Below are 22,647 nucleotides of genomic sequence, written 5' to 3'. Positions count from 1 at the left end.
TGTTTGAGGGTATCAGTGGAAGGAAAAGCAGAGTTGTCACACGCATGAATGAGTAAGATGGCCCTCTGCAGCCAAACACCTGACCTATTTTCATTGCACAAATCAATGCAGATGTAAGAGCAGAAGTAGGCCAGTCACCCCATCAAATCTGTTTTGCTGTTATGGAGTCACACAGCATGAAAACAGACCCTTCGGTCCAACCATTATGACCTTAATCCCAAACTAAACTAGTCCCACCTGCCTGCACCTAATCCATATCCCTCCAAATCTTTCCTATTCATGTACTTTTCCAAGCGTGTTTTAACTATCGTAATTGTACCTGCATCCACCACTTCCGCTGGAAGTTCATTCCATGCACGCACCATCATCTGTATTAAAAAATTAGCCTTTTTAAAAATCTCTCTCCTCTCACCTTAAAAATCTGCCCAAGTCGTGAAATCCCCCATCCTAGAGTTAATGGTAGTTGTGTTTTCCCTATCTATATTCCTCATTATTTTAAAAGCTTCTATAAGGTTGCCTGTCAAACCTCCTACACTCTAGTAAAAAACATTCCAGCCTATCTAGCCCTTCTTTATAACTCAAGCATTCCATACCTAGCAACATCTTGGTAAATCTCTTCTGAACCCCTTCAGCTTAATAATATCTTTCCAATAACTGGGCTATCAGAACTTGAATGTCCTCTATAACCTCAATATGACTTCCCAACTCCTATATACAAAGGACTCTTATATGAAGGCAGGCATTTCAAACATCTTTTTAATCACCCTTCAAAGAGTTACGTACCCGAACCTCCGGGTCCCTCTATTCTACAACACCACCCAAGACTCTACCGTTAACTGTATAAGGCAGAAGTAAGGACTGCAGTTTCTGGAAATTAGAGTCGAGAATGTAGTGCTGGGAAAGCACGGCAGGTCAGGCAGCATCCGACGAACAGGAAAATTGATGTTTCGGGCAAAAGGCCTTCATCAGTAATGAGGCTAGGAGCCTTGGGGGTGAAGAGATAATGGGAGTGGGGTGGGGCTGGGGGCAAGGTAGCTCAGAGCGCAGTAGGTCAATGGAGGTGGGGGTAATGGTGATAGGTTGGAGAGGAGGGTGGAGCGGTTAGGTGGGAAGGAAGATGGACAGGTCATGAGGGCAGTGCTGAGCTGCAAAGTTGGAACTGGGATATGGTGGGGGGAGGGGAAATGAGGAAACTGGTGAGGTTCACATGGATGTCCTGGAGTTGGAGGGTCCCGAGGCAGAAGTTGAAGCGGTTAGGGAGTAGCGATGGAGCAGGTCCTTGGCAGAGTGGGAACGGATGTTGAAGTATTCCACCACGGGGCGGTGGAGTTGGTTGATGTAGGTGTTCTGGAGATGTTCTCTAAAGTGCTCTGCGAGTAGGTGTCCTGTGTCCCCAATGTAGAGGAGACTGCATTGGGAGCAATGGATACAGTAAATGACATATGAAAGTGCAGGTGAACCTTTGATGGATGTGGAAGGCTCCTTTGGGGCCTTGGACGGAGGTGAGAGAGGAGGTGTGGGCGCAGGTTTTACAATTCCTGTGGTGGCAGAGGAAGAGGATGAGTTATTGGGGGTATGGATCTGACGAGGTAGTCACTGAGAGAACAGTCTTTATGGAAAGTGGATCAGAGTGGAGAGGGAGATATATCTTTGGCGGTGGGGTCCTTTTGTAGGTCATGGAAATGGCAGAGGATAATGCGATGTATACGGAGGTTGGTGGGATGAAAGGTGAAGACCTGGGGGTTCTGTCCATATTGCGGTTGGAGGGGTGGGGTTTAAGGGCAGAGATATAGGAGGTGGATGAGATGCACCTCAGGGCATCATCAACCATGTGAGAAGGGAAATTGTGGTCTTGAAAGAAGGAGGCCATCTGGTGTGTTCTGTGGTAGAACTGGTCCTCCTGGGAGCAGATGTGATGGAGATGAAGGAATTGGGAATAAGAGACAGCATTTTTACAGGAGGCAGGGTAGGAGGAAGTGTAATCCAGGTAGCTGTAGGAGTTGGTAGGTTTGTAGAAGATGTCAGTGTTGAGTCGATCACCATTGACAGAGATGGAGAGGTCCAGGAAGGGGAGGGAGGTGTATGAGATGGTCCAGGTGAATTTAAGGTCAGGATGGAATGTGTTGGTGAAGTTGATGAACCGCTCAACCTCCTTGTGGGAGCATGAGGTGGCGGCGATGCAGTCATCAATGTAGCAGAGGAAAATTTGGAGAATGGTGCTATTGTAACAACAGAAGATAGACTGTTACACGTAGCCAACAAAGAGATAGGCATAGCTGGGGCCCATGCAGTTACCCCTTTTGTCTGGAGGAAGTGGGAGGATTCAAAGGAGAAATTACTGAGGACCAATTCAGCCAAACGAATTAATGTGTTACTGGAAAAGTACTGTTGGAAACGTCAAGAGAGAAAGAAACGGAGGCCTTGGAGGCCCTGGTCATGGTGGATGTAAGTGTATAGAGACTGGATGTCCACAGTGAAGATGAGGCATTGGGGACCAGGGAAACAAAAGTCTTGGAGGAGGTGAAGGGTATGTGTGGTGTTCTGAACATATGTGAGGAGTTCCTGGACTGGGTTAGGACAGTATCGAGGTATGTGGAGATAAATTCGGTGGGGCAGGAGCAGGCTGAGACGATGGGTCGGCTGGGTAGTCAGGCTTGTGGATCTTGGGTAGGAGGAAGAACCGGGCAGTGCAGGGTTCCCGAACTATGAGGTTGGAAACTGTGGGTGGGAGATCCCCTGAGGTGATGAGGTTGTGTCCAGTCTGGGAGATGATGGTTTGGTGATGGGAGGTGAGGTTGTGGTCGAGGAGGAGGTGTCTTCAAGTTGGCAGAAGTGGGTACTGCAGATGCTGGAGATTAGAGTAAAGATTAGAGTACTGCTGGAAAAGCACAGGAAAGGAGCAGGAGAGTTGACATTTCGGGCAAAAGTCCTTCATCACGAATGTTGTTGCCTGGCTTCAGCGGCGTAGAGGTCAGTGCGCCAAATTACCACTGCACCCCTCTTGTCTACTGGTTTAATGGTGAGGTTGGGGTTGGAGCAGAGAGAGTAGAGGGCTGTGCATTGTGAAGGTGAGAAGTTGGAGTGGGGGGTTGGACAGGTTGAGGCAGTCCTCCTCCATCGCCACTCCCTAACTACCCAATGCCTGGAGGAAGAACACCTCGTCTTCTGCCTTGGGACCCTCCAACCCAGAGCATCAATGTGGATTTCACCAGTTTTCTCATTTCCCCACCCCTCACCTTATCCCAGTTCCAACCTTGCAACTCAGTACCCCCCTAATGACCTGCCCTACCTATCCATTTCCTTCCCACCTATTCGCTTCACCATCCCGTCCAACCTATCACCATTACCCCCACCTATCACACACTCAGCAACTTTCCCCCAGCCCCACCCCTCTCCCATTATCTCTCCACACCCGAGGCTCCCCACCTCATTCCTGAGGAAGGTCTTTTGCCCGAAGCGTCGATTTTCTTGTTCCTCGGATGCTGTCTGACTTGCTGTGCTTTTCCAGCACCACACTCTCGACATTAATTGTATAAGTCATACCCTTGTTTATTGTACCAAAGTGCACTACCTTGCAGTTATTCAGGTTGAACTCCATCTGGCATTTTTCAGCCCATTGACCCATTTTATCAAGATTCCTAAATAAATAACATTCAGCTCCTCTATTCTTAGTGCCAAAAGTACATAACCTCACATTTTCCCATTTGTGTTCCATCTCCCAGGTTTTTGCCCGCTTGCTCAATCTGTTTGTATCCCTCTGCAGACTGAGTCATCCTCACCATTTTCCTTCCCACTTATTTTTGTGTCATCTGCAAATCTAGCTCTAGTGCATTCACTTTGCTTAGCCAAGTCGTTAAAATATACATATTATATATATTTATTTGTATATAATACAAATAATTGTGGGCCCCATAGTGATCCTTATACCTTGATCACTAGTTACAGGTCTTCATTCTGAAAATGCCTCGCTTATTCCCAACTCTGCCTTCTATTAGCTAACCAATCCTCTTTTTATCCAAATAAATGACCACCAACATCGGGGAATTGCCTTTAATTTTCCAATCAACCTGTTCAGAGATGTTACCTCACATGTCTAGAGCAGGTGGGTCTTGAACCTGGGCGACTTCGTCCAGAGGTTGGGACATTACTAATGTACCACAAGATTCCTCGCTATCACCTCTTACATTATTAAGTAGCCTTACATGGAATCTTATCAGTTGGTTAAAAAACCAACCCACCCTCTCCGTACTTCACTTCCCTCAGTTTCTCATCCCTGTCACCCCCGCATTACCCCCTCACCTGCCTCACCCACCCCTCTCAACCCCCATCCAGTGACCAATCCCTTAACTCCATTATCCCTATGCTCTCTTATCCCTGCTTATCCACACCTACCTAGCCTCCCCCCCCTCAACATTCTTACCGACACACCCTATTCCTAATCACCATCTCCTTACCCCCACCTCCTCTCATACCTAAGTACCTCACCATTCATCCATATACTCTCAGCACACCCCCATCTCTCTCTCACCATGGACCCCTCTGCCAACCACTTAAAGTATTATTTGACAATGAAGTTGGAAAATAGTCCACTTTGAGGACTGGGTTCAGTGAAGGTTTAGTTCGTTTCAGCATGCTATAAAGTGAGATATCAGTGCAAGAAGCAAACTATGGCAGATATATATTTCCAGCTGTTTGAATTGAAACCGGAGAGAAACTTTCCATGATTCATTGAACTGCTCTGGTTTAGTGGATTTTAAAGAGTTGCAAAACGAATGGGGGAGTAAAGAGATGGAATTATTGATTACTTCTGTTTGAATAGATTCAAGCTAAAAATGGTCTCTTGCTGCTTACTAATTTCTATTTTTGATATGTATTTTTGAGATCAATTGGTATGTTTATCTCAGAGTTGAAGCTGCAAATTCAGTTAGTAATAGCTTGAAAATAGTATTAAATTCGGGAATTCTCTTTCTCCTGCAGTAAGTAGTTTTATTTAAACAGTGGGAAGAGGGAGCTGTTTTTCCCCTTCTAGTTCATTACCTTATTGATCAGTATTTAGGCTGTAAAAGAGTCAGGTAATAGCTGTAATTGAGCCATGTTTCAATGTAAAGTGTAGCATTTTTACTTTATTAGAAGCCGATGACCACTCTGTAGTGACAATCAGCCACTATTGTAAGGTATATTCACAAACAGGCCATAAAGAATCTTAATGTTTTTCTTATTTTTGTATTTACTGTCTAAGATAAACTGAGGTGCTACCATAAATTGTGACAAGGCATGGAGTAACATCTATTGTCTGTTTTGAATCTACACAGGCTGGAAAGAGTAGAAATGTGACCAGCGTTCAGATGTCTATGTGGTATCTATGAAGAACTAAATGATGCTGACAGCTGTTTAAGTCATATATTAAAACAAAATTGCTTGTTAGTCAAGAACAAGAATAAATCTGGAAAAAAATTCAAAACATAATAGAAATTGAAAATAGGCACTTATTCTTCTTGTCTATCAGGTTTTGATATGACATAATGCTTTTTTTTATAAGTTTGACACATCATTTACATTAATTCACATATTTTGAAGGTAAGGCTTTCTAGGTCGGATGCCAGAAATTATCGGTTGTGCCAAAGTTGAATATGTGAATTGTACACTAAAGGCTATGTTTCATGAGCCAGTGAGTTATGTAAAGTTGAGCATGCAGAATAGTCAGCACAGTGTGCAGTTGGATATCTTTAAATGTATGTGTTTCAAGAAATGTACAAGGTCAGGCTGTGTACATGTTATCAGCTAGATTTTAAAATAGGAATCCAAGATGAATAGACCTGAAAAGGTTCAGTTTTATTTTTCAGTTTGTACTAATTTTGGAAATGTTTTCAGATTTTATCTTCATTGCAACTTTCTAGCAAAAACTGCACTAATGTCTCACTAACAATATCACTTGTGTGTTTTACTGTAATTCATTATTAAACCATAGGTTTAGATGAAATTATTGGCAAGTATGAACGCAGCTTTTGAGTTTCTTCCAAAAATGACATCTCTGAGAACATTACTCTGTAAGAACTACTTCACAGCCAGTTGTTGGTTTGCCATCAGTGCAAGTGATTCTTCCCTCTAAGGAGGATATTTTAAGTATTTTATTATGTTCATACATTTATATTTACTAAGGCACATCCTTTGATATAAAACTTAATAATGCTTTATTTTAGTGGCAGAAATACTTGAATAATTCTAAGACTACAAAACAAGTAAGGCTTTAGTTCAGTGTCCTAGATTGGGATAGGTTGAAACAAAATTGTTTCATAGTTTTTGGTGTTTTATTTTTGCTTCTTCTGATTTTCCAAACATCAAGCTCTTAGTTCAGGCTGGAAGAACGAACCAAGAAAAAGAAAGTTTTGCATTGAAATGGCACTTTTCATGAGCCTTGGATGTCACAAAATGTTTTGCAGCCAATCAAATACTTTTTGAAGCTTACTGTTCTAAATAGTGGGAAATTTCATAGCCAGTAATACACAACATATATATCCCCTTATGACAACTAATTTAATTAGTTCAATGTATCTTAGAGTCAGAAAAAGGTTACAACACAAAAGGAGGACTATTTTTCTGTTCCATTTCCTTCAGGAGAGACTGCTAAACTCACTCCTTTGCCACTTCCCTGTAGTACTGCATTTCTTTTTCACTTTCTAGTGCATATTAAATTATCTGAGGTAAAGATTCATGATAAAACCTGAAATGATCTTGGTGTGCATGACTGTGCTATCAGTTACATAAACTAACTTAGGGAGGCTTGCTGGTTGATATCAAATATTGGGCTTCTTTGAGAAGTAGTCATTCCATGTTAAGAATATTTTGATATAATTTCCATCGTCATTCAACACCAATCCTCTTTGTTTGCTGTGCTGTTATGAATTGATGCATTCCTTTGGATCAAAAGTGCCTTGATGAGTAGTTTGCACATGAAGCTTTGGAAGTATCTTCTAGGCTCTCTTTGACAGGAGACCTGGGCGCAGCAGACCCTTATGAATATCTACTCAGTGTGAGTAGATATTCTTCGCTGTCATAGTTGCCAAGCCACCACACCTCATTATACTGAAGAGAAGGGCCCATCTCAGCCTGTGGGCTTCTGAAAATCTAGACACGTGTTGGATGAAAGGGAGCAGAGTGTGTGATTGTTCTACTGTCAAGTTACAAGTGTTTCATTTTGATTTTGTTTTTAAAAGAATTAAATGTCCACAACCTAGCTTTCATGTCAGCTTTTCTTTTTATATTGATTTTTTTGGAATTGCAGTTTTTCTTTATTTTTCCTTGTGGGTTTTCAGTGCATTTAATGATGTGGCTAATATCAGGGCCGACATGATTGATTCTTTTCAGTTTCCTAGCTGCAAAGGAAGTTTACTCCATCTAACACATCTTTCATATAATGCACCTGAAATCTTTTAACTGATATATCTACCACAGATTGAACATAGATAACATGAGTAACCTATTGCTTCATTTTATTAATTCATTCTACTTTATGCCTAGGGGAGGATAGTATTTCTAATCAAAACCAGCACTTGCCCTCTGTGAATGAATGTTATTGACATTTCAATTGACATTTAAAGATATAATTTAATTATTTCTGAAAACTTGTTGATTTTTGTGTCCTAATCTTGGAATTATGACTCCCTGTTGTTGAGCCTTTCCTCACTTGATTTTTCCACCCATCACTGAACTTTTGCCATCTTCGTAATGCAGATGGAAACATAGAATATAGACCAAGAGCAAGCTATTCAGTCCTTTGAGCCTGTTCCACCATTTAGTGTAATCATGGCTGATCATCCAACTCAATATTCTATTCCTGCTTTCTCTGCTTTGACGCCTTTATTCCTAAGAACTAATTTACATCTTTCTTGAAAATCTTCAGTGTGTTGGCTTCAGTTTCCTGCAGCAGTGAATTCCACAGGCTCACCACTCTCTGGATGCAAAACATTTCTTCTCACCTCTGTCCTTATAACGTCTACCTCTTTATCTTTAGGCTGTGACCCCTGGTTCTGGAATCTTATGACATACTCTAAGCTAAGACATAGAAATTGAATACATTAGTAAAGCTATGCTTGGGTGTCATTTAGCATTAAGTGTACAGGATAAACATAAAACAGAGAAGAAAAGTTGTGGGGAGCAGTGAGGTTAAAGAATGAGCAAATCAGTTAGATACTCAATCCAGGAATTTCCTTCTAGGAAGGGGAAAATTATCTGGACACTTTGAGCTACAGACATTGTGCCTCCTGGAGCAGACTCTAACTTCTCAACTTGGATCCATAGTTCCTTAACTGCAAACATCTCGCACAGATGTGCCAGCTGGGGAGCACCTCAATTTCCAACACCTCCCTCATGTTGCAGCAGCATATCACACGTCCTGCCATTATACTTCTATTTAATTTAATTAATTACATTGCTCTTGTATCATTGCTCCTCTATTTGAAGAGTTGTCTGCTCTTAATAGAATTTTCATTCTTATTGGAATTCTTTAAAAAGGCCTTTATCCAGCATTTTGTTGAGAATCAAATTTTAAGAAAAAATAAGGCTAGTGACCTAAACACAAAATAAAGTCCTTTTACTTTAAATACGAGAAAATCCACCAATCCTATTGACAAGACAGCTACTTTTCCTGAATTCATGTCATGTTGTCATTTGTGATATCACTTGCTACTTGTCTTAATGCAGGTAGACATCTCAATCTGCGATTATTTTTCATCTCCCTCGTGCCTCTCATTAACATACACCAGTTTGAGCCTTGGGAATAAAATAAACCTTAATCACTTACCTAGATGTTCATCAATTAGCCAGCTTCTTCTTCTGTAGAGCTCAAAAATTAATTCCTGGAGGCTGAAAATATTTAGGTAAAAGCGATCAAAGACCTCACTGTTCCTCTACTGAACATACCGAAACACTCAACTGTGGAAATCTATTGTACACCAGTTAGCTACTTACATTTACTCCAAATACAAAGGCCCATGAAGATCTTAAAAGGGACGCAGTTTCAGCTTGTTCTTAATCAAGCTATTGTTTCACTGGAATACTTGAAAACCCCTGCTGGCAACTATAGAATTAAAACTGTAGCTTTTTAGTGTAATGCTAACTACAACCTACAAACTAAGTTAGGTTTGTTTTTTAAAAAAACAATAATACAAGTGCTCAGTCCTAGCTTTTCTTCGCACTTTTCTCCATGGAGAATCAACTGTGTAATGTTAATAATTCTTTCTGTTTTCTTGCAGAGACACAATGGAAACTGTCACAGAATTATATAACAAAGTGGATGAAGGAATCCATGAGCTGGTTATGTTATCTAATAAATGCATTCAGGAACTAGAGTTTTTGAAAGAATTCAAAACACATGAAAGAGAGTTTAAGGAGGTAAGAGATTAATGAATCAAATGAAAGAATAATGATCCACATGATATTAATCAGTTCGCACACCAGTTTTGATATTTTGAAGATGAACTGATCAGGAGATAGCTTTTGTCATATAATGGTAAACATTAGGAATCAGAGTGAGCCATTCAACTCCATGACAAGATCCTGGTTGATCTGTATCTCTTTTTTAAAAAATCATTCTTGGATGAATGTGTTGCTGACTGGACCAGCGTTTATCGCCCATCCCCTAATTGCTCAGAGGGCAGTTAAGAGTCAACCACATTACTGTGGGTAACAAATGGCAGTTTCCTTCCCTGAAGAACATAAGTGAACCAGATGAGCAGCTGTGCTACATATCCTTAACAAAATCCTTTCACCTTTGGCCTTAAACTCCAATTGTACTGTTAACGATAACTTTTGGGTGAAGAGAATTTCAGATTCATATCACAGTTTATGTGGGTAAAGTGCATATGGTTTCAGTTCTGTATATGTATATCCATTTATATATATTTGGATCTTTAGAAAGCATTTGATGAAGTGCCACAACGCAGGTTGGTTAGCAAATTAGAAATGTTGGGGATTGATAGATCCTTGGATTAGATGTTGGCTAAAAGACAGGAAACAGAATAGATGTGTTGTGGGAATCTCTCAGATTGGAGAAAAGTTCAAAGTGGTGTTACCTGGAGGTTGGTGTTGGGACCCTTGTCTTTTCTGATTTATATAAATTTTGATTTGGAGATGGGCGTTGAGGGCAAATTTTCAAAATTTGCAGGTGATTCTAAGCTAGCTAGAATTGTGGATATTGAGGATGATGCTGAGTAACTTCAGAGGGGCATTGACAAATTGGTCAAATGGGCAGACACCTGGTTGTTGAATTTCAGTGTAGAGACATAGGAGGTAGAAGAAATATAGAGGCAATAATGAGGCTCAGTGGTCCAATTTTGAGGGGATTACAGGAGCAAAGGAACATTGGGTTCAAGTGCATAATCCTCTGAAGGTGCTTTGAAGTGCTGCTTTGCCAACCAGAAATTCCGTTTCTTTCATACTCCTTCAGTCAGAGGTTCCTTCTTTCCACTTTATTGCTCTTTTAGAAATAAAATCTGTTTGGAGGAGCAGCAAGGTCAGAATGGAAGGAACCTGTGATTAGAGAAATCATTCCGGTTGCTTCTACCCATGAAAGGAATTAGCCAAATGGAACAGGCCCAGGAGAGGCCTCACTCAGCTTAAGCAAGGTCTTTTGGGAATTGACCAAGTTTCAGCTGACCATGAGGAGAGGCTATGATCTAATGGTATTATCACTAAACTATTAATCCAAAGACCTGGGTAGTGTTTTGGATCCCTGGATTTAAATCTCAACATGGAAAATGGTGGAATTTGAAATCAGTAATTAGAAAACAAAAATCTGGAGTCAAATGATGACTATGAAACCAATGTCAATTGTCAGAAGATCCACCTGGATTCGATTGTCCTTTAGGGAAGGTAACTACAACCTTACCTGGTCTGGTCTAGCCTACACATGACTCCAGATCCACAACAATGTCGTTGATCCTTAACTGCCCTCGGGGGGTAGTAAATGTTGGCTTAGCTAGTGACACTGACATCTCCTGACTGAATAAGTAAAAATGTGGGTTTGTGTGGTGGCATGAAGGAAACTGGCAACCCTGGCATAATTGTTGCTGTGCTCTTTTAATTTTTGCCTTTGTGACTCAAGTTGCTCCTTTAGGCACATACGTATAGTTGAGCTTGAAAGTTGTCCTTTGAATATGTCAACTCATATAATCAACTCATTTTTGCCTTCAATCAGAAACTGTTTTGTCAGCAATCAACTGTTTCTCTCATGGTCCCTTGGGCTGTAACTTAAAATCCAATGATCTTCACCCTGAGCTTTGATTTGTTGTTTTTAATGATCATACTTCACATTCTGAATTTTAACTTGTTCACGATTATCCATTAACGTTACAGGTGTGTGTCAAATATTTTAAAAGGCTGACTTTTTTTAACAGATTAAATGTTCTGTGCTGGACCTGAGTTTTCGATGGGTGCGGGGGTGAATATCAACAGTTAACTCTATAGCTGTCAACTGAGTATGTGGGTATGGAGGTTGAGAGATTTACTTATTAAAAATTAATGGGAACATCTTATTTCTAGATTCCATGCTTTCCTGGTAATTGTGCTATATCTTTCTAAAGAAGAAAACCCTAAAAAAAAACCCCAATGCTACTACATTATTACTGCATCATTTCATGAAAATAAGTTCTTGAGAACTAAAGATGTAGCCCCTGAAAATCAAGGTGTAATCACTGGAAAAATATCACAAGGGTCCCAAGAAAGCAACTAAAACATTTTGACCATTGTCCAAAAATATTCTTCCATTTTGGTATCCCATTGATTTCTAAATAAATCAAGACATTTGCTTGCACCACACCAAGCCTGAGTCCTTGTAAGATAACTTAAAGCCAAAGTTATTGGTCTTGAGTGTATTTGCCCCGTCAAACATACATCTTTAATACCTTATAAAGACCATTCTGTTTTTCCAAAGAAAACTCTGAAGAACCTGATACTGTCAGTACCCACCCATGTGTTTAAATTTACTACAGTTTCAGCTGAAAATAATCTAATTTTCAAATTTATCATAAGATATAAATATTCCCTTTCATAAATTGAACTTGTTTTCAGCTTGTGTTGATCTACTGACAAATTGAGGGCCAAGATTGATAATTTATTGCCAAACTTCCATATTTACCATGTTTATTAAATATACATGAGTTTGTTTACAAATATGAACAAGGCTATTATATGTGCAGCTTCCTTTGTGATATTGATATCTTTTTCAGGTGAGTAATTGGATAGAGGAAGTTGGAGAAAAGCAACTGGAGAGATGTAACGAGTTAGAGGATTCACTGGATTCATTGCTAAGGACACAGGGAGAGTTCAAGAGCTTTTGCAATGTTGCTTATGTACGTATAAATTACTTTGGTTGACCAAATAAAATATTTTGACTCCTGTCCTAAAGCATTTTTCCATTTTGGTATCCCATTGATTCCTAACTAATTCCAAGACACTTGCCTGCACCCCTCAAGTCTGAGTCCACTGTAAGATAACTTAAAGCTGAATTTACAACTGAAGAATTGTTTCTCTTATACATTTTAGTGGCAATTAAGATTACGCTTGAAATTAATCAACTTGTCCTTTGGGGACTGATCTTCTCGATAAATCTGAGTGTTTTGCTACATACGTGTCCTATGTGTTGATGCTGTTCCTTTAACAAGGTTGTGTTGTCCTTAATTTTTTACAGAAGTGTTTTGCAACACAGGTTGCAAAATCTCTGGCTTGATCTACTTGAAGAAGCTTTTAAGTTTAAAAAATGTACTTGTACAATGAAAGGGGAGTGGCCGGTTCTCCCAACTCCGCTTTTCTCAGGTTTGGTTTGGTTTAGTTTTAGCAGTCTGGCTGTTCAGAGCAAGCAGCCAGTTAGCTTTGAGGTTGCTGATCAAAGAAATAGCTACATGGAAAAAAGTTGTTCCATGCTGAATCTCTCTGCCATCTCTTCTGTAGGACCTGTGTTTGATTTTTCCTTTTTATGTCCAGGAGTGTTTATGGGGAATGTTGCAAGTAGTTGGAACAAGCTGGCTCACTCATAGAATATCCACTTTACACTTACTTAAAACAGCTAGAAAAGTTAGGGTCCAGGTTCCTTTCTTGAAATGTTTTGAGGGGGTCTGACCTGGTCCATAACATCTAGAACATTAGAACCTAAGAAATAGAAACAGGAGTAGGTTTCAGTCTCTTGAGCCCGCTCTACCATTTCATATGATCGTGGCTAATCTTACCTCAGCCAGCATCACCTCCCCCTTCCTGCCACCTCCCCATAACCATTCAACCTGTTACTCACTAAAGATCTGTTTATCTCCTCAAATTTATTCTGTGTCCCAGCATCCAGTACGTGTGGGGTAGTGAATTCCACAGATTCATGACCTTTTGAGAGAAGTAATTCCTCCTTGTCTCTGTTTTAAGTCTAATACCCCTGAGCCTAAAACTATGATCTTTTGTTCTAGATTGCCTGACATGGGGAGACATCCGCTCTGCATCTTTGTAAATCCTCTTTAGCATCTTCTTATATACCTTAATTAAATTTCCTCCTGTTCTTCTAAATTCTAGTAAGTATTGACCTCATAGTCTCTACATAAGACAAACCTTTCATCTGTGGAGTTCAATCTAGTGACTGAACTGCCTCCACTGCAACTAAATCCTTCCTCAAGGGGACCAAAACTGTACATAGTTCTCCAAATGAGGTCTCACTGAAGCCGTGTAAATTGCAACAACATTTCGTACTTTTATACTCTATTTCTTTAGCATAAATGCCAAAGTCCTATTTATCCTCCAAACTACATCCTGTACCTGCATACTAATTTTCTACGGTACATGCACAAGGATACCCAGATCCCTTTCATCAAAGGATTTTGAAGATTCTCTCCATTTAGAAAATAGGTTGCCTGTCTGTTCATCCATGCAAAATGGACAACTTCACACTTATCCACATTAATCGCAATCTGCCAAATTTTGGCCCAGTCACCTAATCTATCCATATTGTAAACAACACCTATTTTAGTATCACCTACAACTTTGGCTATAGTACATTCTATTCCTGTATCCAAGTCTTAATATAGATTTTAGCTAATTAGAGCTGGAGGAGTGAACTCTGTGGCACTCAACTAGTTATAGTTTACAAAACAGATAAAGACATTTTTCTCCAACTCTCTCTTTCTGTTGGTTAGTCAATCCTCTATCCATGCTAATATATTACCTCTGCCACCATATAATCTTACCTTGTGTATTAGCCTTTTGTGTGGCACCTTACCAAATGCATTTTGCAAGTCTAGATATATTTAATCTACAGGATCTCCATTATCCAAATTGCCTGTTACATTTTCAAACAATACAAGCAAATTAGTTCAACATGATTTACTTTCATAGAACCATGTTGACTCTGATGGATTGTGATTTGATTTTCCAATATTCCTTACCACTTCCTTAAAAGATTCCAACAATTTACCAACAACCAAATATAAACCTCACTGGAGATCTGATTTGCGAGTGTGTTGCTGGAAAAGCACGGCAGGTCAGGCAGCGTCCAAGGACCAGGAAAATCGATGTTTCAGGTCAGAGTCGGTCATCAGGACTTTTGATTTACATATTTATAGAGTCTTAAAGCAGGCAGGTGTTTCATCCACTAAGATAGGCTGCTCCTAAAATGTCAGCACTAAGCGGCTTCCTGCCCCTAATCTCATTGAGGTATTTTAGGAAGTTAAAATTAACTCCATGGAGATTTTTCACAATATTTCAATAAGGCTTCATCGAGGATGTTGTATTCAATTTTTGTTTTCTCTCACTGTGTGTTAAAGACAACTAGAAAAAATTCAAAGTCTATTAAAATGATCCATAACTAAAATTTTCAATTTTGCGATCACTAAGTGAACTAGCTCTTCTTACTTTTGAAAAAAGTTTAGACTAGGCATTTAAAATTACAAAAAGTTGTGGATTACCTTAACAGAAAGATTTCTTGGTCTATATGGGTTAGAGAAAATTAAGTGATCAGATGTTTAAATTGGTGCATTCATTGGTCAGTTAGGAGCATAGCGCATACTCAGACTGTACATTCCAAATTCAGCTTCCTCCTGGGACTGATCTGCTTCTGTAATCCAGTTTAGTGCAACAGAGCTTCCACAATGTCTCCATTCATGCCTGTTCAAATTTTAGTCCAGTCCTGATTACGTCTTTGGAATCGGGCATATATAAAGAATGATCTTGCGAAGTTCAGTTTGACGTCCCCATCTCATGCTCAGGAAAAGATGTTAAAAGTGAAGTTGGATCCTGCCGGTTTGACATAATTGAAAATGCTTCCACTCTACCTTCCCTGCCAAATTTCAACCAGTTGGATAAAGACTTGCAGATCTCTTTATCAAACTTACTTGTGGAACAGCTGTTAGCTGTCAGCACCATTGTTTCTAGGAGCTGGGTTGAAATATACCTCAGATTTCTGATAGATAGTTTCACTGAAGAGTTAAGAATTTTAAAGTTACCTTCGCATCAGTGAATTGAATTCATTGTACAATGTAAAGATTCAAAATATTTTGTTGGTAAAGTGAGGGTTGTTTCAAGATTGTCAAAAAAAATGTAAGCCAGGCTCTGCTTCATATCTAAAACATTATGAGCTTGATATTTGATCCTTGCCAGTCAACATGTACGCAAGTCACCTGTATGTTTAGGTTTGTTAACTGTACAATATACTATTTTGCAACCATATAGACAAATTTAATTTAATTTTTTTGACATGCTGGTATATTAAGTTGTTCATTTTGCTTTTATTTTAGCTCCCGATACTAAGTTCTCCAAGTTCACGTATCTTACATTCCTGAGCTGCTATCTTTGAACTGAACAGTCAACCAGTTAGTTTTTAGTTGTATAATCCAGTTTTCTACTTTCCTTCTGTTTCCTCCAGATCTCCCAAATTTTGAGGGTGCAACTTTCTTAATTTAAGAATGCCTTTTAATTGCTTTAATTGTCCCTCTTCATTTGGTGCTTTAGGATATTGCTGTTATCATCTTTTAACAACTTGAACAGTGATTTAGGTTTCTTGGCAAGGAAGTGTAAATGGTAAATATCTGTTAATTTACACTCCTGGGTAATACAGTAATTGCTGTTAATATATTCAACTTGATTTTGAAAAGAGCTGGCGAATTAAATTTCTTAAAATACATATGTTAATATTAAAGGAGTTTAATTGCTCAGTAGCTGCAAATCAATGTTTCACAGCAATGAGATTGAATTTGATTAATCTTTGAGTCAAAGACGTTGCACTGTAATTGGAAAATGGAGAGGGCTGACATGTTTGGGTCAGAGAATTGATCAAGAAATTCACAACTGACCAGTTATTTTGAATAACTGAAGCTAGTATTCTTGCTATTGCCAGACCTCAATGTAAAATAATTAGTCATTTTATAATTAAGAATTGCCCAACTGTCATTGTCTACTACAGTGACCTCCTGAGCCTAAAAGTCAAATTTTCAGAAGAACCCCAGAAGTTATTTAGGTGAAGGCTTTGCCCACCAGCTTGTTTTAAGTCAACTTTTGTGTGGACTGCTTTTCTGTGCATTAACTTATTTTTTAAAGTTAGAGTCAATGGAATGATGAAGTCCAATTAAAATTAAAGTGCTAATTATCTAAAGTTAGAAGAAAATGTATAGTTTAACCTTTGTGGTTAAAAATTTAATTATTTGATACTCGTACCATGTTAAAAAATTTATTGGATTGATTGTTTTAGCCTTTTCATTGCTTTCTGACATTGTCTGGAGTATCATATTGAAATTGGATCTCCAAGTAGCTGGACAGTCTTTAGGGCATGGCACGGTGTTTTTTTTTAAATTATAATTTCTGAGAAATAATGCAGCTTTTCTTAAAAACACTTTAGACACATTCTTTTAAAATTAATGTTCTTTTTCAATGTTAATACCTTTAACCATTATTGATTTATTTTATTCCAACTATATTGAACATACGTGCTTCAGTATCATTTTGCATAGAGCAGTATTACATTGGCCTGAAGTTGTGACTTAGTGTTATAATAAAGTAAAATACATCTCCCAATACTATACTGAAGACTACATTTAACATTGACTTTTAACCAAGGAATTGTTCAGGTCATATGAAAAGAAGTTGATATGTTGTTTATGAAGTGTGCTAATTGTTAAGTTAGGAAATGACAGCAGCTAAATAATTAAATGATCTGTTTTACTTTTTCCAAGACAAGACTTCTCTAGAAAAATATTATGTTTTTGGTAAGTTTTGAAAAGACATCCTATTTCATTATAGGAGTATTGCAGGAAAGGCAAAGAACTTTTGAAGAGGCTAGGCCAGTGGCAAGACTTCAAATCACCAGCATTGCATGTTTTTGAAGAAAAGTTGCAGGCACACAGAAAGCAGTATGATGAATTTCTAAAGAACCTGGGTGAATGCAGACTAAAGATTGACAAGACTTTAAAATTGCACAAATTCTTTGACAAGGTAAGTGGAATGATAAATAATTTGTTTTAAAGTTATTGCAAAGATGGATTTAAGAAATGAACTGAAGTGCTCATTGCTTAGTGTGGCTTCAGCAAATTATTTGATAAACGTTTGCAATAACATGTACATTTATTCTGTTACATGTTCCAGCACAAACACTAAATTATGATATAAGAAAGAAGAGTTGAAGAAGGTCATTTGCCCCCCTTTAAGCCCGCTTTTTTTGAAAACTTTGGCTTACATACATTTGCTTTTCCAGCTGGTTACTGTATTCACAGTTAACTTTGAATGATTGTGTATAGGGAAACCCAGGTTCCTCTGGGTATCAATACTTATTCAGTATTTAAAAATATATTCTGTTTTTCTATTTTTTGTCCCACTTCACATTTCTGCAAATTATTCCATTTGTGTCTTTCTTACAAACTGTTTGTCTCATCTTGTAGCATCTTTGCATCTCCACTGCTTGCTTTCTGTCTTAGCTATATTGTCAGTAACTCTGCATGTATGGTTTTATATTTGATTCCTTCATCTTAAATCATTGATATGTAATATAAGTAGTGAGATTGTGGTACAGATTGTGGCCTGACATCCTGAAAATTACTAGTTTATTTTCCATCTTTATGTCCCATCTGTTAAACAATCCTCAATCCATGCCATTTTATTTCACCTTATTCACAAATCCTCTTTTTAATAACCTGTAAAATAACGTGTCTTAAGACCATAAGACATAGGAGTGGGGTTAGGCCATTCAGCCCATCAAGTCTGCTCCACCATTCTATCATAGTTGATACTTTTCTCAACCCCATTCTTCTGCTTTCTCCTGTAACCATTGATCCCCTTAATACTCAAGAACCTATCTATCTCAGTCTTAAATATACTCAATGACCTGGCCTCCTCAGCCTTCTGTGGCAGTGAATTCCATAGATTCATCACTCTCTGACTGAAGACGTTCCTGCTTATCTCCATTCTAAAAGGTCTTACCATAACTCTAAGGTGTGACCTTGGGTCCTAGTCTCTCCCACCAGTAGACGCATATTCCCAACATCTACTCTGTCCAGGCCACTCAGTATTCTGTAGGTTTCAATTAGATCATCCCTCATCCTTCTAAACTTGAGCGAGTATAGACCCAGAATCCTCAAACATTCCTCGAATGTTGAGCTTTTCATTCCTGGGACCATTCTCGTGAACCTCCCATGAACATGCTCCAGTACCAGTACATTCTTCCTGAGATATGGGACTCAAAACTGCACACAGTACTCCAAATGTGGTCTGACCAGAGCCTTATAGAGCCTCAGAGGTACATTCCCTACTTTTATAGTCAAATCCTCTCTAATGCCATCATTACATTTGCCTTGCTAACTACTGACTCAACCTGCAAATTTACCTTGAGAGAATCTGCACTAGAACTCTCACGTCTCTTTGAGCTTCAGACTTCTGAATTTTCTCCCCATTTAGAAAATAGTCCATACTTCTTATCTTCCTACTAAAGTCCATGGCCTCACACTTTCCCACATTGCACTCCATCTTCCACTTCTTTGCTCACTCTCCTAACCTGTCCAAATCTTTCTGCAGTTTCCCCGCCTCCTATGCTACCTTTGTATCATCTGCAAACTTAGCCAGAATGCCCTCAGTTCCTTCATCTAAATTGTTAATGTATAAAGTGAAAAGTTGTGGTCACAACATTGAACCTTGCGGTCACTAGTCATTGGCTACCTCCTGAGAAAGACCCATTTATCCTCATTCTCTGCCAGACAGCCAAGCTTTTATCCATGTTAGCACCTTTCCTCTAACGCCATAGGACCTTATCTTACTCAGTAGCCTCCTGTGCGGCACCTTGTCAAAGGCCATCTTGAAGTCCAGGTAGATAACATCCTTTGATTCTCCTTGGTCAAACCTGCTCAGTACTTCCTCAAAGAATTCCAGCAGATTTGTCAGTCTTGACCTTCCTTTTATGAAACCATGCTGACTTTGCCCTATTTTGCCATACATTCCCAAGTATTCAGAAATCTCTTCCTTCAAAATAGATTCCAGGAGGTTACCCGTGACCCAGGCTAGGCTAATCAGTCTGTAATTTTCCATCTTTTGCCTTAGTCCGTTTTTAAACAGGAGTGTCACGTTTGTGATTTTCCAGTCCTCTGGGAACCTCCCTGATTCTAGCAATTCCTGAAAGGTCACCACTAACGCCTCCACTGTCTCTTCAGCTATCTTCCTCAGAATTCTGGGGTGTAGTCATCTGGTCCAGGTTGTTTATCCGTCTTCAGGCCATTCAGCTTTCCTAGCATCTTCTCCTTGGTGACAGCCACCATACTCAGCTCTGCCTCGTTACTCTCTTGAATTTTTGGGATATTACATGTGTCTTCCACTGTGAAGAGCCACGCAAAGTAATTATTCAGTTCCTCAGCCGTTTCCTTGTTCCCTACTGCTATCCAGCGTCAATTTCCAGCAGCCCAATGTCTACGTTTGCCTCTCCTGTGCCCTTTATATGTCTAAAGAAATTCTTACAGTCTTCCTTCATATTACTGTCTAGTTTACCCTCATATTTAATCCTCTCCCTTCTTATTGTCCTCTGTTAGTCTTTGTAAGCTTTCCAATTCTCTGGTTTTCCATTGCCCTTGGCCACATTATATGCTTTCTCTTTTGCTTTTATGCTATCCCCGACTTTCCTAGTCAACCATGGTTGTTTTATCCAGCCTGACCATCCTTCTTTTCCCTTGGGATGAATTTCTGCTGTGTCTCCTGAATTACTCCCAGAAGCTCCTACCTTTGCTATTCCACTGTCTTTCTTGCTAGGCTCCTCTCCCAATTGATTCTGCCCAGCCCTTCCTCATGTCTCTATCTTCTCCCTCTCAAATTGCAGAGCAAATTCAATCATATTATGATGACTGTCTCCTAAGGATTCCTTCACCTTAAGCTCCCTTATCAAGTCGGCCACATTGCACAACCCTAAATCCTATATTTTGCCTGTTCCCTAGTGGGCTCCACACAAGCTGATCTTATGGCATCTTATCAAATGCTTTCTTCATCCACATTGTCTCTCTTATCTGCATCTTACAGCCACAAGCAGCAAATGTTGAGCATAACTTTCCTTTCCTGAGTGTTCTGTTACCATGCCCCGAATGAGAGCTTGGTAAAAGCATGACCCAAAAAGGGAATGGTAGATTTCACACAGAGGGTGTGGGGTGCATTTTACAAGACTATAATACATCTTCAAGTCCAACAATCTTCATGTCACATGTATTAATATTGAAGAATTAGTTGCCAGTTCATCCCGCTGTGTTTTCTGCTTGTCCTTTTGATTCCTTGTTTGCCCGTTGCATGTATTGTTGAAAGGGCAGTCATATGAACTTTCTCAAGCTACAGTCTAAATTCCATTATATATTACCACACAGAAGGATACACAAGAATAATGTAAGGTGTCTTCCCCACAGTTTTCCATGTTTTCAATGCTTAAGTCCCAAGATCAATTTTTTTAGTAAGTCTTCAACAAAAAAGCAAAAAAACTGTGGATGCTAGAAATCAAAAATAAAAACAGAAATTGCTGAAGATCCTGCCAAACCTGCTGAAGTTTTTCAGGAATTTCAGTTTTTGTTTAAAAAAAGTCCTGCTCTTCTTATAATAGAACAATCTGGAATACAATGTTTATTTGCAAATGTCAAAATGTTACCTACTCGGCTCTGTATTTATTCTTTCATGGGATGTGAAGTTAACAAAACCACCTGGATGAACTCCAGCATGTTTGAGTCATGAATCAGGAGTGTCGACAAATTAAATAACTGAAGAAAAGCAAAAATTATAATCAGTACAGACAACTGCCCCAAACATCCTGACATCATCAGCCTCAAAAGTCAAGCTGACATTCTTGTCTCTCAACATCACGATTACACTCCAGATAATGGATCAGAGGTGATAAGGAACCTAGAATCAACCATAGGAGCCAGCTGATTTCTCACTTTATCAAGGCCATCAATAAGGAGGAGATCAACCCAGCCCTTCCAGAAGATAGCTGTTTGTGATCAAGAAGGTGTAGGAGCTGGGGATAGAAGCCATAATTGTAAACTGGTTCCACTATACTGTGTTCAAAAGACAACAACTGAGCAAGATGCAGAGAATGAGTTGGGAATAGAATGAGGACAAACAGCCCCATGTCAAGGCTTTTTCAGTTGCCTGAGGAAGGCTGGCATGGAATTTCAGCCAAGACAGACATAGAAACTTATATTTGAGGTAGACAACATCACATGTTGCAGAATGGAACAGATAGATGCAATATACTCTTCAATTGAGAAGGTTTGTCAATGCTGCCCACTTATCTGCCCAACTCCAAATCTGAAGTTGCAAAGATTATAGAAATGCTCTAAAATGTTGCAGTGCAACATGAAAACTCAATGTATTTCTCTGCATTGACAACATAGCAGACTATATTGCACTCAACCAAAGAAAGCAAGCTAAAGAAAAAAAGAGCTAACTGCCAACATTTTTCAGTACCTTTATTGTAAAAGATTAGGCCATTATAAGTTTGAAAAACCAGCTCACATTGAAAAATAAAGATGTTTTTCACATAGTTACTGTGTCACTGTTTTTGTTTGTTTTCTGATAGACTTTATTTGTAGACAAATATAGCTATATAGGGCTTCCTCAACTATATCAAAACTCCACCAACACAAATGTAGTTTTCAAGAGTTCTTTTTTAACCAGCTAACATTACCCTGGTTCATGGGTGAAAACGCCTGGAAAAACACCCAGCTCTTTAGCATATGAGTTATCCGATTTCCAAATCTTTTTCATCAACCCAAACAGTACTTCCAAGTAATGCATCATCTTTTCTGCTAGACAGATAAACTAAGCTTTTCAGGAGAGTGATTTTCTTCTTTTCACAACAATTCTTTTGTCTGTTTTTTCTATGACTAGATCAATTTGAGATTGGAAATGACTGTCCCAATTACTCAATTATCCAGTGTACTTATACATTGAAAAGTATTCTTTGAGATAAAAAAAGAAGCTTGCACATTATCGTAATATCCCAAAGAATTTCATATGTATTAATTACTTTTTAAGTAAAATTCCTACTTTCACACAGCAAATTGAAGCTGTCATTTGAGCTTTTTAAGTGATTCTTGATGAGGTTTGGCCAGACATTTGTTCTTCCACAAATACTTTAGGACATTTTATATCCTTCTGGTCAGCTTGATTGGGCTCCAG

At 39.0% G+C, this 22,647-nt stretch overlaps 1 protein-coding gene across 1 annotated transcript in view; it reads left to right on the top strand.

Moving 5' to 3' along the window:
* LOC132824083 (puratrophin-1-like) overlaps window positions 1-22,647 on the top strand; it is a 146,835-nt gene that overhangs the window by 64,022 nt on the left and 60,166 nt on the right. Inside the window, exons 9-11 of the mRNA XM_060838353.1 lie at window positions 9,252-9,390; window positions 12,225-12,347; window positions 17,260-17,451. Of these exons, the coding sequence (XP_060694336.1) occupies window positions 9,252-9,390; window positions 12,225-12,347; window positions 17,260-17,451 (454 nt within the window). The remainder of the gene's footprint in view (window positions 1-9,251; window positions 9,391-12,224; window positions 12,348-17,259; window positions 17,452-22,647) is intronic.

This window comes from Hemiscyllium ocellatum, chromosome 17 (assembly GCF_020745735.1).
Source record: "Hemiscyllium ocellatum isolate sHemOce1 chromosome 17, sHemOce1.pat.X.cur, whole genome shotgun sequence".
Classification (NCBI taxonomy): Eukaryota; Metazoa; Chordata; class Chondrichthyes; order Orectolobiformes; family Hemiscylliidae; genus Hemiscyllium; species Hemiscyllium ocellatum.
Note: the sequence above shows the minus strand (reverse complement) of the source record. Positions and strands in the feature narration are given on the sequence as shown.